A 13354-nucleotide genomic window follows, 5' to 3' on the forward strand; every position below is an offset into this window, starting at 1 on the left:
TCAACAACAAGTGGGACACAATCATGAAGTGGAACAACATTTATTGGATATTTCAAACTTTTTTAACAAATTAAAAACTGAAAAATTGGGCGTGCAAAATTATTCAGCCCCTTTACTTTCAGTGCAGCAAACTCTCTCCAGAAGTTCAGTGAGGATCTCTGAATGATCCAATGATGACCTAAATGACTAATGATGGTAAATACAATCCACCTGTGTGTAATCAAGTCTCCGTATAAATGCACCTGCACTGTGATAGTCTCAGAGGTCCGTTAAAAGCGCAGAGAGCATCATGAAGAACAAGGAACACACCAGGCAGGTCTGAGATACTGTTGTGAAGAAGTTTAAAGCTGGATTTGGATACAAAAAGATTTCCCAAGCTTTAAACATCCCAAGGAGCACTGTGCAAGCGATAATATTGAAATGGAAGGAGTATCAGACCACTGCAAAGCTACCAAGACCTGGCCGTCCCTCTAAACTTTCAGCTCATACAAGGAGAAGACTGATCAGAGATGCAGCCAAAAGGCCCATGATCACTCTGGATGAACTGCAGAGATCTACAGCTGAGGTGGGACACTCTGTCCATAGGACAACAATCAGTCGTATATTGCACAAATCTGGCCTTTATGGAAGAGTGGCAAGAAGAAAGCCATTTCTTAAAGATATCCATAAAAAGTGTTGTTTAAAGTTTGCCACAAGCCACCTGGGAGACACCCCAAACATGTGGAAGAAGGTGCTCTGGTCAGGTGAAACCAAAATGGAACTTTTTGGCAACAATGCAAAACGTTATGTTTGGCGTAAAAGCAACACAGGCAATCACCCTGAACACACCATCCCCACTGTCAAACATGGTGGTGGCAGCATCATGGTTTGGGCCTGCTTTTCTTCAGTAGGGAAGAAGGGAAGATGGTTAAAATTGATGGGAGGATGGATGGAGCCAAATACAGGACCATTCTGGAAGAAAACCTGATGGAGTCTGCAAAAGACCTGAGACTGGGACGGAGATTTGTCTTCCAACAAGACAATGGTCCAAAACATAAAGCAAAATCTACAATGGAATGGTTCAAAAATAAACATATACAGGTGTTAGAATGGCCAAGTCAAAGTCCAGACCTGAATCCAATTGAGAATCTGTGGAAATAACTGAAAACTGCTGTTCACAAATGCTCTCCATCCAACCTCACTGTGCTCAAGCTGTTTTGCAAGGAGGAATGGGAAAAAATGTCAGTCTCTCGATGTGCAAAACTGATAGAGACATACCCCAAGCGACTTACAGCTGTAATCGCAGCAAAAGGTGGCGCTACAAAGTATTAACTTAAGGCGGCTGAATAATTTTGCACGCCCAATTTTTCAGTTTTTGATTTGTTAAAAAAGTTTGAAATATCCAATAAATGTCGTTCCACTTCATGATTGTGTCCCACTTGTTGATTCTTCAGAAAAAAATACAGTTTCATATCTTTGTTTGAAGCCTGAAATGTGGCAAAAGGTTGCAAAGTTCAAGGGGGCCGAATACTTTCGCAAGGCACTGTACATAGCATTCCTCCTCATGCCATGGTGATTTTTTTTGGTAGCCTGTCTAGTGCCTGCACAGTGAACTCACTGTATCATGATTCCATTTTAATCCTTCAAAAATATAAATATTTAATCTGAGCATTATTAGTGCCAATGATCTAAAGGTACATTTACATTTAGTTCATAATCAAATAAAGTGTATTGTTGCTTAACAATACATAATCTAACACATTTTTCTGTGTTAAATTGTAATTTATGTATAATGTGCATCTGGTTTCCTCCTGGCTTTGTATTCTTATTGTGCAATAACTTCTGGATTTATCTCATTTTGAACAGCAATGCCTTAAATGTTCAATTCAGCTATTTTGACTTTATCAAATCTTTTCTGGGTAACAATTAAGTACCTGATTTATTTTTAAATTAAAATCGTAAAAAATAAACAAATAGCTTCTTAGCAAAGAAAAACCTCTCGAACAAGGATTTTGCTAGGAGTGGTTTGAATGGGCAAGGTAAAACTGATAATTAGCTGTTATTGACAGAGAGTTTTGTAACTCTTTTCTTATTGGTCTATTAACTACTTTACTGCATGTGTTACCATGAAAGGCCAAAACTCCCTCCCACCAAAACAGGCAGAAATTTCAGCTGGACTTTTCAAACATCTCTTACACTAAAAGGGCATTATCATTTCATGGTAACACATGCAGAAAAAAAAAAAAATATATATATATATATATATAAACCACAGAAAAATCTTGTTTTTGACTGCTCTAGGCCTTTAAGATGGAGTTAATTGGAATTTTTCCAAATTAAATAGCTTTTGGGGTCTTGGCTATTTCACAGCACTTGGACACAGTTCACATACACTACATGACCAAAAGTATGTACAAACATGCTCGTTGAACATCTCACTCTAAAATCATGGGCATTAATATGGAGTTGGTCCCCCCTTTGCTGCTTTAACAGCCTCCACTCTTCTGGGAAGGCTTTCCACTAGTTGTTGGAACATTGCTGCGGGGACTTGCTTCCATTCAGCCATGAGCATTAGTGAGGTTGGGCACGGATTATGGACGATTAGGCCTGGCTCGCATTCGGCGTTCCAATTCATAGGGTTGAGGTCAGGGCTCTATGCAGGCAAGTCAAGTTCTTCCACACCGATCTCAACAAACCATTTCTATATGGACCTCACTTTGTGTTCAGGGGCATTGTCATGCTGAAACAGGAAAGGGCCTTCCTCAAACTGTTGCCACAAAATTGGAAGCACAGAATTGTCTAGAATGTCATTGTATGCTGTAGCGTTAAGATTTCCCTTCACTGTAACAAAGGCGCCTAGCCCGAACCATTATTCCTCCTCCACCAAACTTTACAGTTGGCACTATGCATTGGGGCAGGTAGCGTTCTCCTGGCATCCGCCAAACCTGGATTCAAGCATGATTCATCACTCCAGAGAATGCATTTCCACTGCTCCAGAGTCCAATGGTGGTGAGCTTTACACCACTCCAGCCGACACTTGGCATTGCGCATGGCGATCTTGGGTTTGTGTGCGGCTGCTTGGCCATGGGAACTCATTTCATGAAACACCTGACAAACAATTATTTTGCTGACGTTGCTTCCAGAGGCAGTTTGGAACTCAGTGTGTGTTGCAACTGAGGACACAATTTTTATGCGCTACATGCTTCAGCATTCGGCGGTCCCATTCTGTGGACTACCACTTCGCGGCTGAGCTGTTGTTGCTCCTAGACGTTTCCACTTCACAATAACAGTACTTACAGTTGACTGGGGCAGCTCTACCAGGTCCGAAATTTGATAAACTGGCATCCTATTACAGTGCCATGTTGAAAGTCACTGAGCTCTTCATTAAGGCCATTCTAATGCCAATGTTTGTCTATGGAGATTGCATGGCTTTGTGCTCGATTTTATACACCTGTCAGCAACGGTTTTTGGCTGAAACAGCTGAATCCACTAATTTGAAGTGGTGTCCACATGCTTTTGTGTCTATAGTGTACATTCCTGCTTATGAACTTAAAAGAAAAGTAAAGGCAGGTTGTAAGCTGACTGGTATATACAAATGTTTATTGTGTTACTGTGAGTACACTAGTCTAAAACTGTGCACTATTTCAGTTTAAAACTAAATGACACATTTTTAAAGTAGATTTATTTATCTTTGAAATGTAATCTCAATAAACAAAATGAGTTCTGATCCACAATCATTGTAGACTAATCATAACATGTTTAGCTATGCATGATATTTTCTGACTCTCCAGGGGTGTAGAAATTCTCAGGCTAACACATCCTCCAGTCGCAGCAGTAGCCACAACTGGCCCATCTCTGGCCTGCGCTGGGTGGGAGCCTCCAAGGAGCTCCTGCATGGGGGCCTCAACCTGTTCCCCGTCAATGACAGCGTGAGGGGACGCTGCTCCAGTCCAGAGAAGGATGCTGAGCAGATCGAGGAGGAACAGCTTGAAGACGTGAGCATACTCTTCTGTTGACCTTATCTGTCTCATTGTTGTCTTTGATTTGATTCGATTTTCTTTAGATTTTGAGGTCTCACTTTGTTGACGTCCCACTTATTGGGTATATTGTCTCCAGAGGTCAAGATCAAAAGCTTGTACTTAAGCTGCTGAAAGCTACAGATTTCAACTTGTTCCTTTCTCTCCCTCTTCCTTCTCTCCCTCCCTTCTCCCAGGATGGTTCTGTCCATTTCTCTGAGGGAGAGGGGATGCCCAGGAGGTTCAGGCATGACAGAGGAGACATCCAGGAGGACAGGAAACTGCAGCGATGCAGAGCTCAGCAAGCAGGGCCCAGTCCCCAGTCCCCCCCACATAGCACTGAAAAGTTTGCTAGCTCCGGGAAACGGGTCCAAGCTGGGGCTGCCGACAGGACCTCGTCACACGATTCGGTCATCTCCAAAGTGCCCTTAAGAGTAAATCTGCACGCCCTATGATATAATGTATTCCATTTGTTTTTCAAACTTCAATTCCTACTAGTGCTAAAATGCAAGTCCCATGGTATAGAAGCTTTGTGGTAGAGGTGTCCCATCATTTTTCATTTTGTATCCAGGCCAAGTTCTTTCTGTAGGTCGCTCTGTTGAGATACAGGCTCATTTGTACTCTAATTGTGTTTTTCCCCACTTAGCTACAGATCAAAGTTTGCGGCCAGAGGGGCAGTCTGGGAATCAGCATTGCAGGAGGGAAGGGCTCTCTGCCTTACAAGGAGCGTGATGAGGTCAGCCTTATCGCAGGAGCAGCAGTGCTGTCAGACTTGATGCGACACTGCTGCAACTCCAATCGAAGCACCACCTCCTGCATTATAACCATAGCTAATAATAATATCTGTGGAGTGGCATTTATTAATGGCAGAAATGTTAGCCAGCAGTAATATAGCAGAATATTTACTTAAGTAGTTGATATTACATTTCAGTGGTAGGTCTCAGCTGACTTATTTAAGAAGCACGAGAGATGCAGACAAATCCAGATTCAGATTATTGGAGGCGCAGTGAAACCACAGTTGATTAAAAAATGTCCTTTGATCATGTTCACTATTTAAATGCCAGTTGTTGTACTTCTACTAGTGTATATTTTCCTTTTTCAGGGCATCTTTATTTCCAGAGTGTCGAAAGGAGGGCCATCAGAAAAGGCGGGGGTCCACATTGGAGACAGAGTACTGGAGGTTGGACCCAAACATCCTCCCATGTTTATAGTCCCTGTAGTTTTAGCCGTTATGATTATTTACATGTAGGTCTTTTGACCACCATATGATAAATCACCAGCCCACATCCCCTCCATACCAGGCTTAGTAAAAGAGGCCATTGCAATTCACCTCCTGGCCAGCGGAGGGCGCCATTAGATGGACACAAACTTTTGGCTGCAGTGTTAGACAGCCTCTTTTTCTGCATGTACAGTGAGGGAAAAAAGTATTTGATCCCCTGCTGATTTTGTATGTTTGCCCACTGACAAAGAAATGATCAGTCTATAATTGTAATGGTAGGTTTATTTGAACAGTGAGAGACAGAATACAACAAAAATCCAGAAAAACGCATGTCAAAAATGTTATAAATTGATTTGCATTTTAATGAGAGAAATAAGTATTTGACACCCTCTCAATCAGAAAGATTTCTGGCTCCCAGGTGACTTTTATACAGGTAACGAGCTGAGATTAGGAGCACACTCTTAAAGGGAGTACTCCTAATCTCAGTTTGTTACCTGTATAAAAGACACCTGTCCACAGAAGCAATCAATTGATTAGATTCCAAACTCTCCACCATGGCCAAGACCAAAGAGCTCTCCAAGGATGTCAGGGACAAGATTGTAGACCTACACAAGGCTGGAATGGGCTACAAGACCATCACCAAGCAGCTTGGTGAGAAGGTGACAACAGTTGGTGCGATTATTCGCAAATGGAAGAAACGCAAAAGAACTCTGTCTCCCTCTGCCTGGGCTCCATGCAAGATCTCACCTCATGGAGTTGCAATGATCATGAGAACGGTGAGGAATCAGCCCAGAACTACATGGGAGGATCTTGTCAATGATCTCAAGGCAGCTGGGACCATAGTCACCAAGAAAACAATTGGTAACACACTACGCCGTGAAGGACTGAAATCCTGCAGTGCCCGTCTGAAGTTTGCCCATGAATATCTGAATGATTCAGAGGACAACTGGGTGGAAGTGTTGTGGTCAGATGAGACCAAAATGGAGCTCTTTGGCATCAACTCAACTCTCCTTGTTTGGAGGAGGAATGCTGCCTATGACCCCAAGAATACCATCTCAACCGGTCATAAATGGAGGTGGAAACATTATGCTTTGGGGGTGTTTTTCTGCTAAGGGGACAGGACAATTTCACCGCATCAAAGGGACGATGGACGGGGCCATGTACCGTCAAATCTTAGATGAAAACCTCCTTCCCACAGCCAGGGCATTGAAAATGGGTCGTGGATGGGTATTCCAGCATGACAATGACCCAAAACACACGGCCAATGTAACAAAGGATTGGCTGTTTTCTGTCTCTCACTGTTCAAATAAACCTACCATTAAAATTATAGACTGATCATTTCTTTGTCAGTGGACAAACGTACAAAATCAGCAGGGGATCAAATACTTTTTTCCCTCACTATATAGGCTACTGTTACAACAAAGTTATGCTGGTTTGTAGAACAAACAATATTTTGCTCTTAAAGCAAGTATACACAAATATCTATATCTAGAGAGTAGATATCAATATATGAGTGATACTGATATTGGTCAAATAATTGACCTTTCATTGGCACTACAAATGAAATGTCAAACTCTTAGATCAAATGTGGATATGAATTGTGGGCCCATAAATATACCTGTTTATTTTCAGTGAATGCACATTTTGATGCGATAGCTTCTATTACCCACCCTTGACCCTTGACCCCTGCTTCTACTTTTGTTGGCATCCAACCGGACCATTTGTCACTTGTCCATCCAGGTCAATGGCCTGGACATGCAGCAGGTCAGCCACCATGAGGCTGTCACTGTCCTGAGGAATGCTGGGAGCTGCATCAAGATGAAAGTCATGAGGGAGAGGACTATCCCGCGCCTCCATGCCTGCCGGGCCCAGCAGGAAAGCACTGTTGCCGTCACCGCGGAGACTGACATTCTCATGAGCTGGCAGCTTGTTGACCTGGAGGATGGACGCCAGCGACCCAAGGCCAAGCAGCCAGGTTCGGAGCCCTCTGTGGATTGTGACCTGACCAAGAGGATTGCGGCTGGAATCTGTAACGGCAATGGAGGGGTGAGTGGAGTTGACCACTAATGGCTCTAACTATAATTGTGTTGACAAAATAAAGGTGAGGCAGAACAGAATCATTTTAGGTTGGATATTTCACAGGTATCAGAAAGTCCTCAAGATGTCCTTTTAAAACGACTCCATTATTATACTGTCTTGTGTTCTCTGAAAATTCTCTCCAGCTAGGTTATGGTTTTCATTATTGTTCGTGTCTTTGTTTCTTTTCAGTCTGATCTGCAGAGCGATCTTAATTGGTCCTTCTTAAAACGAGAACCGGAGGTCTCGTTTAAAAGCAATGCACTTCAAGTGTTGAAAAATACCATGACGGTAAGCAAAAGGATCTCCTCAGGGGTCAAAAATATATGTCCTTTCCTCACCCTCTCTCCTTTATCTGCACTAGTCTGGAAAAACTGACAAGGTGAAAGCCAGCTAGTGGAAGCTCATCATTAGGCTGGTTTTCACCTGGTCAAGTCTTTAACAACCAGTCCAGTTAATGGGAAGGAGACTAAGGCAGGACAGATTATGATATATTTTTTTAAAGACTTTCTGATGCACATAGCTGTGGGAAGTAGGGGTGCTGGGGGCACCCCCTAATAAATGTAAATGATCTTGCCAAAATGTGTCAAAAAATATTTTCCACAAAACTCCTGTCTGAACAGTCATTAAGAAAACAAAAATACTACACCAGAGAGCGTAATTCAGCTACAGAGGTTCAATAGCTTCTAAAAAAATTGCTGTGGATTAAGTTTTATCACAAACACTTACAGGCGGGAAGGCCACAATTTGGGCAGTACGAGCGTTAAATGTAGAACAGCTTGTTGCATTGTGGCCATAGACACAATCCATACAATGATTTTGGAACCTCTAACCCTGGCACTGACTGTTAAACTGATGGGTACACTAGCAATAGCTGCCAGTCCTGACTTGAATGGGAACTGCCATCTATGGATTATATTTGTATGGCTGTCAGTTTGCCCTTCACACTTTTCAAAATACAATAGCGAGAAAAACAGACCTACTGTTTGGAAAGCAAATGACTACGAATCTGTCAATTCTAAACAACGTTTGAGCTATTCTGAGTGAGCAGCACTGTTTTTCAAAGTAGCTTATCTTGATATATTGGAACAAGTGAAAGTTTATTTGTAGCATACTATATACAGTATATATCAGGATGTCCGATAGGAGACAGACCAGTCATGCATATGCATCGGGTGCGTAACCCATTAGGGAGTACACCTATGCCGCCATCAATAAACAAGTCATATTGGCCAAATAAGCCACGTCCTTAAAAACAGCCTTTAACAAATTACAGAAAGACTATTCCTTGTTTCAATTGCGGCCATTCTGACCTTGAGCAAGTCAGTTAACCCCCAATAATAACTGCTCCCTGGGCGCTGATGACGTGGAAGTTGATTAAAGCATCCCCTCTCTGATTCGGAGGGGTTGGGTTAAATGCGGAAGACGCATTCAGTTGTGCAACTGACTAGGTATGCCCTTTCCCTGACATTTGTTTGTTTTTACATTCCTAAAACAATAATTGTCCACCTCATGGTTCAGCTGTCAGAGATTTGAGCACTAAATGCATCAAGACATTATAGGCATATTTCTTTACCTTTATTTAACTAGGCAAGTCAGTTAAGAACATTTTCTTATTTTTTCTATAGGCTTAGGCATCCACTGTATGATATTAATCTAAAAAATAATATATATCAAACCCACAAATGCTGATGCTCCAGATACTCAACTGTATTGTATTGCTTCTTTAATCAGCACAACCATTTTCAGCTGTGCTAACATATTTGCAAAATGGTTTTCTAATGATCAATTAACCTGGTTGCTGATAATGGGCCTCTATAACTATGGAGATATTCCATTAAAACCGTCCGTTTCCAGCTACAATAGTCATTCATATACAACATTAACAATGTCTACACTGTATTTCTGATCAATTTGATGTTATTTTATTGGACAAAAAATTTGATTTTCTGTCTAAAACAAGGACATTTCTAAGTGACCCCAAACTTTTGAACGGTAGTGTATATAAATAAATGAAGAGAAGCCCAGAGAGAGAGATATGCAACGACACCTGCATGCATTTCTTAATCCATGTCAGATAGGCTATACAGATATGGGCATGAAGAAGGAGGCTAATTTGTTCATCAAAATATTATATTGTTAGATTGAGGACTACCAGAGTTATTCCTATAAACTTTCTTCCTCACCTCAAGTTCAACTGTCGGAGTCAGTTGGAGGGGAAGTGTGCACTGCCTTCATATCATAGGCCTGCAGTATAATAGGCTAATAACCATACCAAACCTTCACAAAAGTTTCTAAACTTTATTGGGGTAATATCAAAAGTAAGTCAAGACTTTGTTCATAGTGAAAATACGAGCAGGATATTATATTGCGGCAAACACAACATTACAGTTGAAACTTCATTTGACCAAAGAAAATATCCCAAAAGAATAAAACAAAACATATTTTGCTTTTTTAGATTTAGGTTATTAAGTAGGCCTTCAATAATAACAATGATATACAATAATAATAAATACAATAAATTGTATCCTACCTGAATAGTGAGTCACACAGTAGTAGCCCGCATTTGGCCATTTGTGTGGTATTAAAAAATATTCTGCTAATGTCGTCGATCCTGTAAATGACGTAGAATTGGATGAAATGCGTTTATAAAACGCAAAAAAAAATCCAGGCCCTTCTAAAAATAAAAATAAACATTTTTTTAAATGTCTGCTGAGCTACATGCCCGCCCCCTCCAGCATCTCCCACCTCAACACATCGTCCCACCGTGTCTATGCTGATGCAATCTTTGCAACTCGTCAGTCATCTCAGTGTCCCTTAGATGTACACTCTTGTTGAATAATTCATCATTTACAGTATTAGCACTATCAAGCGCCCTTAACGGGATTCTTCACTTCAAATGTTTGTCAGATGTGTTCTAAGCTCATAAGTGGTGTAATATCAAGTTTAGGTCATGTCTCACACCATCTGTTGTTTAGATCCTATTATAGTATACCTCAAGCCCAGATGAATCGAAAAGATACACACCGTCAAATATCCACATTTTATTCAGTGTGTCTTTTCCATTCATTTGGGATTGGGGTGTAAATTTAGACAACAGATAGTCAGATGTGGACTCATCACAACAATTGTGAAATGTCAGTATGCCTTCAAACTAACTCATTTTATTTCCCACCCATTAATGTTCAATTTCTGGGCAATTTCCTGCTAGATACCTCGGATTATCCTCACCCACCCCTCCACCTCAGACGAGGATGTAGAGCCCTTGACACAGGACCCTGGCAGTGAGCCATTCGAGGACTTTGAAGATCCTGACAGCCACATCCACTCTGAGTGCTTTAACAGTGCGCTCTATCCCCCCTGACCACATAACTAAAGTTTGCAATGTTGAAAACAACTGACTTGTTATCCACAATCCACTGGGCACAGATGTTCAACGTGTAGTTTTGATTTACATTTGGTTGAGTTGTAAAATCAACAAAAAATGTCACCATGTCATTGGATTTAGGTTAAGAGTTGGGTGAAAAAAATAAGAAATTCCCTTAAGTTGATGACTTTTTCCAATCAGTTTTCCACATTGATTGAACGTCAACATATTACATTTTTTTGGTTGAAATGATGTGCGAACTGTCTTTCTCCTGTCTTTTGTATAGATTGACTTGTTTAAAAAATGATATTCCAGCTAAAGATTTGTTTACATGATTAAGAAACTAGTAAAAATGTCCTTGCACTGCTATTTTGGGATGATTTACACCACTGTTTTGTTGAATTAATGTTGATGGCTGCTACAGTAAATGTTAAGACCATGGCAGGAATTAACTCATTAACTTGTGCCAAAACTCTTTGTTTTGGCACAACAATAGACTTGTTTTGCATTGCATCAGCCATGTGGGAGACCAACCACAATGAATCAAGACAAAAATAGTATTGTTACACTCCAGCTTCTCTGTTTCTGAAAGGGAGATTCACAAAACAAATGATAGTTATTTAGAGGAAAAATATCTGTACGACACTTAAAATCTGTTGTGCACTTTCAATTTAGAGGTTTGTGTTCAGTTGGGCAAAGTGTTATTCTTCTAGCTACCTCTACCAATGAGCCACTGAAGCAGATGTTTTGGCAAATGTTATGCCCCCCTAGCCACGAGAGAGATGTCCTTTTACTCTCCCCAATAGGAGCTTAGATAAAATGTCACATGAGTGACTATACAGTGGGTGTGTCCTTGCCGAGGCTCTGGAGACAGTCTGAACCCTGACCCCCTTCTCCTAACACCTGCAACCCAATGCTGTCTTTTCACCTGGTGGAAATATTTCTAATGTATGAAAGGCCAGTCAGTCTAATGTCATAACCTCTTAATACTTCTATACTGGTCTGAGTCACTCGGAAAGGAGTATTTCATGTAGTAGTTGTAGTGATGTCTTCAAATGTACTTTGAATTAAGAGAGTGTGATGTTGCGAAACAGATAGCAAATCAATTGATTTCACACTTCTCAGGTTTGATGCCTCACCAATGCCTTTGGTATTCTCACCACCGTGTGTACACGATGGCCACTTCTAATGTTATTTCTAAAAAATTGTGTATGAAGACTCTCGCCTGAGAGAATATTCTTGCTTACTCTTCAGTCCACGCTGAAAAGCACCAATGTTCAGGTTATGATATGTCAGTTGCGACATAAATCATTCTCGGCAGCAAAGCAATAAACCTCAGTCTTCCTTAACATTATTCCATCAAGTCTCTGCTGTCGCTGAAAGGTAACATTAGTATACCAGCAGAGGAGAGGCTTATTGTGGCGATAATGAAAGATTTATGTTGTGCCCACATTTTCTGCAAGAATCTTAGCCAGAGTTTTTAGTTATGCATTGCCTCTGAATAAACATACCTTGTTTACTGATTCCAATCTGTGTAAAAATCAAAGAAAGAATTGTACTTAACTGGATACCTGCTACTGTACTAGAATGTGGAACACTTTAGACCTCACTTTCCTTGTAAGATATGATTTTATTTTGTTCATTCTCACCTTTCTTATATTGCCAAATACTTAATTTCTCAATAAAAAGTTATCTGAAAGTTTTGTTTTGCAAACTTTTTTAAAGCTCTGTGAAACCTGTATTGAGGTAAGTGCAACTCCAAAAGGGTGTACATGTACAAATGACACAGCTACATATTTATGTTCCTCGTTTGAAAGGGACCTTTTATTTGACCTGTGATTAGTTTCTGCTGTGCCGGTGCACCTCTTGGATCCCATTGGCCACAACAGCTTGGTTTTCCCAGCTAGTCTACAGGATGCTCAATACTCTGCTCAAATAGCTGGAGTAGCAAGGTCACGACGCCTTTTTACCTTATCTTCCACACACACATTTTTTAAAACATGTAAAGTGTAAGGGTTTTGACTCTGCAATGCTGTACATGAAATAAACTTGTAAGGGTGGAGCTCCCTGACTTAAATGTAAGATTGACATTTTTTTAAAGAAAGCTGTCATTTCTACTGTATATAAACAGATGGCAGAGTATCATATTACTACAGATTATGTGTGCGTTTGTATTGGATTTAGACGTTATGTAATTACATCTGTTGAAGTGAAAATATACTGAATCTGGTTTAGTGAAACTGTCTTGGGTAGGGTGGAGAAGCAAGCAGGTGTTTTAATAAATTGTTACGGTATGAATCCTGAGACTGATGGGTATAGCAGTGCAAAGTAATTATTGACAGAAAGTTTACAAATTTGATGATAGATCATGTTATTGTTAAAGCATTATTGGTTTAATACATTGTCATTAATTTGTCATTCTCAGAGACTAATGTCTCACAATGACTGATATGTCGAGCAGCACGATGATATGTCTGGACAGACGCTGACTGATGACACCACAAGGGAAGGAAGGGCTGAGACAGAGCTCTGATGTTTTTGTTCACATTTCTTGGAAACAGCTATAGAAAGAATGAAGGTCTGCACTCAGCAATTTGAAGTGGAAAAAAATGTTATCCATATTTCTCAGGAAATACACACCACAATACATCAAAATGCAGTGGAGTGAGGGATAGCCTGTTGGTCAGGGTTATTCCT

At 40.6% G+C, this 13354-nt stretch overlaps 1 protein-coding gene across 1 annotated transcript; it reads left to right on the plus strand.

Moving 5' to 3' along the window:
• Positions 1 to 2435: 2435 nt before the first annotated feature.
• Positions 2436 to 12331, plus strand: LOC127910393 (protein lap4). Its single transcript, XM_052474022.1, has 7 exons — positions 2436 to 3974; positions 4193 to 4429; positions 4642 to 4731; positions 5098 to 5175; positions 6955 to 7260; positions 7483 to 7581; positions 10502 to 12331. Exons 2-7 carry the CDS (start codon positions 4226 to 4228, stop codon positions 10652 to 10654), a joined length of 930 nt encoding a protein of 309 aa, XP_052329982.1. The 5' UTR covers positions 2436 to 3974; positions 4193 to 4225; the 3' UTR covers positions 10655 to 12331.
• Positions 12332 to 13354: the final 1023 nt, after the last annotated feature.

This window comes from Oncorhynchus keta, chromosome 2, assembly GCF_023373465.1.
Source record: "Oncorhynchus keta strain PuntledgeMale-10-30-2019 chromosome 2, Oket_V2, whole genome shotgun sequence".
NCBI lineage: Eukaryota > Metazoa > Chordata > Actinopteri > Salmoniformes > Salmonidae > Oncorhynchus > Oncorhynchus keta.